The sequence below is a fragment of the Alligator sinensis genome, unplaced genomic scaffold (genome assembly GCF_000455745.1).
Source record: "Alligator sinensis unplaced genomic scaffold, ASM45574v1 scaffold50_1, whole genome shotgun sequence".
NCBI lineage: Eukaryota > Metazoa > Chordata > Crocodylia > Alligatoridae > Alligator > Alligator sinensis.
In genome coordinates this window covers 1,479,950-1,485,556 of record NW_005842059.1, presented here as the reverse complement: position 1 = coordinate 1,485,556, position 5,607 = coordinate 1,479,950, and the positions used below count along the sequence as shown (strand labels likewise).

The following is a 5,607-nucleotide window of genomic DNA, read 5'->3' as shown; positions in this document are numbered from 1 at the left end:
TTCCCTTCCCGATGCTGCTTCTCCTCCCTGCTTGGGGTAGATCTCACGGGCACTCTGCCACCGAGGGTAGCTCCGACTTGCGTGATGTATAGGATGAGAAGGAGATGAAGCCGAGGGGCTTTGGATGTCGGTGGGACTGTGGATGTCGCAAGCGGTACCTGGTCCGAGTTCAGGGCTTCGAACATGGTCCAATTTAGATACCAGGGAGCCGCGACTATGCAGGTCTGCGCCCTAAGACAATGGGAGCGCAGGGGATTCTGTAAGTGCACCGTTACGGGTCAGCGCCGCTTCATTGTTCCCGGGGCTGCGATTGGCTGAGACACAATACGACGCCGGGATAATGAAGTGTGCCATCGGCAGGGGGGCGGGGGTTATGAAACGCATCATCTCCCAACAATGAGGCTTTGTTCGAAGCCGCGCATTGCCCCAGCCAGTGCTGCAAAGGTGCCCGGGTACTTGTAATGGCAACCTGCCCGCCACTTGTTCCTTCCTGTTGCACAGTGCATCTGGATGGAAAGAAGCCCTGCTCTTGAAGCATCAACAAAAAAAAAAATTCATTTTGCATCTGCGTGGCTTGCAGATGGAAATAGAAATCCTGCTTTGCTCAGATGTGTGTGCTAGGAAGTCTGGCCCTGCCATGCCAAGAATAAGCTTGCTGGGTTTCCCATCCCCCGCAAGCTGCATAAGGACCTTGTTGCATTTTCAAGGATGCTTCCCTGCTCTTTCAGAAGCCCTTTATTGGCTAACATGCATTATGGAAGAGCACTACACACACTTTGTCAGCCTCTGAATGCAAAAGCAAGCTCCAGTTCCTGGTTCGCCCATCAAGCACGTTGGCAAAATAGCAGGCTTAAAGGCTCCAGCAGCTCCGCATAAAAGTTGTCTTTATTATCTTACTTGCTATAGCGACTGTTAAAAATACAAACTAAGTGGATTCTAGTCTTGCAAAGCACCCTTGCACCGAGGCGAGGGGGTCTGGGAGCAGATGGGGAATAAGTTCATTGTTGCCAAGCAAATTCTCGCCTCCCCTGAATCCTTTCTGAATATTGCCCACCACGGAGGATTGTCCCTCCTTTGAGAGAGAGACCACATGGGGGGGAGTGGGCGCGAACCAGAGGAGAAAAATGTGCGGGTGAATAGCCACAAATGTTCAGGGTTGAGAGCCAGCGGCAGGGCCAGGATGGCTCGCCGCTACCCCAGCTTAGCGGGAGCGACAAGGTTTGCTTTTGTTCTCGGGGTGCTTGCTTAATCAGGCGGTCTCGTTCTGATTTTCTCTCTGCGCACTTCATCACACAACTTTCATGTGCGGGCTCCAGCTGCAGCGCATCTTGTTAAAATGGCCTTGTTCAAACACAGGCGTCGATATATTTATTTATTTTTTGGTTTTTTGTTCCCCAGAGCTGCAATATCAGTATGGATGGAGTGTAAGCCTGGAAAAAAATCAAAGGCACCCCAGTCCTGTGTATTTTATAATTCATTGCATAGCTAAGTTACAGAATATTTTCCCTCTAACAAGCTTGAAGACTGCCTCCGTATCCAAAGGCGTGATACCCGAGCTGACACTTGTAAGGGCTCGAAACCCCCCACTCCTTTCCTGGCGCCCTCTGTTCTCCGCTTGATGATTGAAGGGCTTTCCTGGTCCTTATTATTATTGCAGTCGTGCATTTATTTTGTACCAGAGCGCTCTTCAAATAAAAATTTAAAAAGCCGCTGCTTTCGCTGCTGCCTCAGTGCATTACAAATGGCAAAAAAAAAAAAAAAAAAAAAGTGTCTCGTGGGATTTTTAAACAGTGAGGTTAACAAACAGAGCAAAACAAAGCGTGGTATCGGAGCCTTTCTCTTAATTGAATCCCTGGTTAATTTGCTCATCCGTTTAATTTGCCCAAACTCCAGATACCTAATGATTTGCACTAAAAATAGCATTGTTTCCATGTTTTGTTCTGGGGTTTTTTTTTTCATTCCGATCACTTGGAGTCGCGGTGGGTAATTTGGTCACTGAAAATACAAGCTTGGCAATTTGAGTGGGGGACAAACCCAAAAGCCCCCTTTCATTTGGTAACCAAGGGGGGCGATTGAAGATGTTACAGCTGTGGCGTGCATCCCCTGTACGGATGCTATAGCGGGGGTATAGGCATGCATCCGTATAGGTTAGATCAGCTGCTTACCTTGACCGCAGCATCCGTGCCTCTGAGCTGGGCCAGGCCCAATGTGCTCGATTTCTTCCACATGGTGGTTTTCAGATGCATGGCTTAAAATTACTTTTAGCTTAAACAAGGTTCTGGGGTTGCCCAGGTGTCTGGGAGGTATAAATTTGGAGACTGTGGAGTTCTCCAATTATAATAGGCATGTGTAATTAAGCTTGTGCTAATCTTCAGTACTGCTTTTGAGCAAGAAGGGAAGGGACTAATTGACTTTAAAGGTCCCAGTCTGAGTTGGCACGGCAGAGCAGGGGGGGAAACCACCGTGGAAATGGAGCAACCTTCATCTGGGAGTTGGTGAAGGACAATAAATGCAGAGTCCAGTTTGCATAATGCCCGTTTTAAGCGCCTCATGCCTGGTTCTGGTATTAAGGCTAATACTGGGGAGTAGGTGTGGGTACCTCTGTCTCCCTAAAAGCTGCTGGTATCTCCTGCGGAAGTATTTGAGGTGGAAGAATGGAAACGGTGGTGGTAGCCGGGCTGTCCCGAATGACTGACACAAACACCTTCACTTAGTGGAACGCGTGTTACCCAAGTCCACGGCCCCTTTAGGTCTCTTGGCTGCCGTGTTCAGGAGGAGGTGTTTGCAGCCTCGTAACGTGGGATTTGGACAGGGAGCTGCAACCTATGAATGACTTGCAACAAACCCTCCATCTTCAGTGCCCACGCTGCATCAGGCATGGTCTGATGGTGGGGCTCTGAAGAATTGGGGCTGCTCAGCCCACTTGGGACATGGGCACACTTACCAGTGTGCGAGTCAGTGCAGCACTGGGGCAGGGGAGTCGTCAGGTGAGCTACGCTTTAAAAACACGTGGTGTCTTGATCCACGTGTCTGGATGGCGATGCACCGGAGCTAGGGTGGAGAGAGGCTCTTCAGCACTGCCGCTGCCAACGTGCGCTGTTTTAATTCCCCAGGTTCCCCCCCGGAAGCACAGCCCAAATACATTAAAGGCGGGAAGCGCTATGGCAGGCGGTCCTTGCCCGAGTTCCAGGAATCGGTGGAAGAGTTTGCCGAGGTGACTGTGATCGAGCCGCTGAATGAAGAAGCACAGCCCGCGCACATCGCTTCCAGCGACTGCCACGAGGTAAAGGCGGGGGAGAGCTCACGGGGAGCAAAAAACCTGCGCTGCTGTTGGAAAAGGGGCTCTGCTGGGGACCAGAGAGCAGCGTTGATGGGGTACGGGAGGGAGGAGAGCAGAGCAGAGAGTAGCCAAAGTGTCTCCCTTTCTTTCCCCCCAGTTGCTTAACACGGTACAGGCTCACCCGCTCATCCTAGATGTAAAGGATCCGGCTCCATTCAGTGCTGAGCTCTGTATCGGAGTCAGCCCGAGGGAACGTGCTGCAGAGACAGCAGATTGGAGCGCACTCCCTTCCTTTATAGTGCTGCGGGGTTTGAGCGCTGTTCCTCCCACGTGGGTCCGCGTTTGGGGCTGTACAAAAAGGGGTGACTGCTGAGCCTCTACGAGCAGTGCATGGTACTGGAGAAGAGAGCAGCACACCAAAAACTCTGCCTGTAGCGCGCTTGTTAACTCCTGCTTTTTGGAAAAGGCCCTTCTCGGTGCCCGTTTCATAGTTATTGGGGTTGGAAGGGACCTATTAGATCGAGTCCGACCCCCTGCCCTGGGCAGGAAGAAGTGCTGGGGTCAGATGATCCCAGCCAGGTGTCTGTTGAAGCACTGTTGACTCTTCCTCCTGTGGAGTGAAATGTTGGCTCGGGGATGAGCAGGTGAGACATCCACACGTGCACAACAAATCCGGCGAGATGGGTGGCAGTGCCAGCTACATCCTCCCATAGCAATCTGAGCACGCTGCATCCTGAGAGGTCCGGCGGTGCCTGTTCACCGAGCAAATTATACGGCTCTGCTACTAGCTGTTGCAACCAGACTTCTCCACAAGCGTTACTTTTCCCACAGTGCTGTAATGGTCTTATCACATTCCCACAGCGGTGCTGTGACCGCTCCTTACCCTTTCTTATTATGCATCATCCTTCTTCCAGAGGGACTTTTGCTAAGGATTTCTTGCTCACAAGCTGTACAGCAGGCTGCAGCAGTGACTTCAGCTTGCTCAGGGCAGTGGGAAGGGTGGCCTGGCTTCGAGTCGTACAAGTTAAAGATCTGGGAGCTGGAGGAATGCAGGGTAAGAGGAGGAACAGGCATTAAAATAGGCTAATGCATATTAAATCGCATGTGTAGACGCTCCCTTTCAGACTGGCTGCTCACACTGCAGGAAAATGTGTTACCTTTTCAAGTCATGTAAGACTGTTGTAGCTGGTGTTCCAGAAATGATGTGAAGGTGAAACTATGCCAAAAAGGATTTCTTTGGGCGATATCCTGCATTGAACCAGCTGCATAGTTGGGATAAAGTTAGGCAAGCTTTCTAGTGTAAGACATTCTTCATCAGGTGATTGAAGACCCAAGGAAGAATGCCTTGCATTGGAAAGATCGTCTAACCTTCTCCCAACTACATAGTTATTATGACTACTAATAACTACAAGATATTGCCCTAAGAAATGCTGACCTTTTACATATACTTTCAGTAGAAAAACCGGGACCCCGGGACCCTGGCTCAAGGTGCTTGCCTGTGATGACGTGCTTCTCTGAATCCCCCTGTTCTCCAGTCCTACTTTGCCCTACAGCTTTGCAGATCAGGAGGTGCACGGCAAGTCTGGGTCCCTGGGGAAGGAGCTGGCTTCTCTGATCGGGTGCTTGTGGTGCTTGCACTTACCAGCACGGGGAGACTTGTCCTTCTCTGCCGCACGTGCTGCCCTGACCTTGCAGTCGATGGCAGCGCACCTCCCCGGGGAGTGCTGCTTCATTGGATCCCTTTCCATTAGTTGTGAAACAGGTGCTAAAGGTTAGTCAACTAACAAGGATAGCCGACTACATGAATTGGTCCGCAGCCCCCCCTGCCTTCCTGACCTGTGCTGTTGCAAGCACTTCATGAGAGAGAACCAGTCCCCAACGCGACTATTGCCGCTGGGATGAGTTTCTCCAATGTTGCCTCTCGCCCTTCTTCCAGGCGCTGAGCTGGTGTCTTAGACCCGGAGCGGAGTTCGCTGGTGTGAGCTCACAGGCTTGCACGCAGCTCTGGTTTTTGAATTACGGCCGGGTGCCTGGGGCTCCGTGGTAGATCTGAACAGGCTACAGCGCTGTTGAAAAGCCGTGCCCCTGCTGAGCTGGTGCAAGCTCTGCCCAGCTCTAGGGTATAACGCTCCCCGTCCGGAATTCCTCCTCGTCAGGCGTTCCTCTTGGGCACGGAAATGTGTAGCAGACTTCATGGCGCAGGGCTCTCTCTGAGTGCGCCGTGTTGTGCAGACCTCTCCGGACAAGGGGCAGGAGCCCGCCTGGTGTGGTTTTTTTTCAGTCCGTGCCATTAGAAAACTTCCTCTTCCACGCTGGAGGGAAGTCGC

At 51.6% G+C, this 5,607-nt stretch overlaps 1 protein-coding gene across 8 annotated transcripts in view; it reads left to right on the top strand.

Annotated features, from left to right (window-relative positions):
• The window catches only part of NIN (ninein), a 91,354-nt gene that overhangs the window by 25,118 nt on the left and 60,629 nt on the right, over positions 1 to 5,607 (top strand). For all 8 annotated transcript variants that reach the window (XM_014519672.2, XM_025203487.1, XM_025203490.1 and 5 more), the window contains exon 4: positions 3,114 to 3,283. In XM_014519672.2, the coding sequence (XP_014375158.1) occupies positions 3,114 to 3,283 (170 nt within the window). The remainder of the gene's footprint in view (positions 1 to 3,113; positions 3,284 to 5,607) is intronic.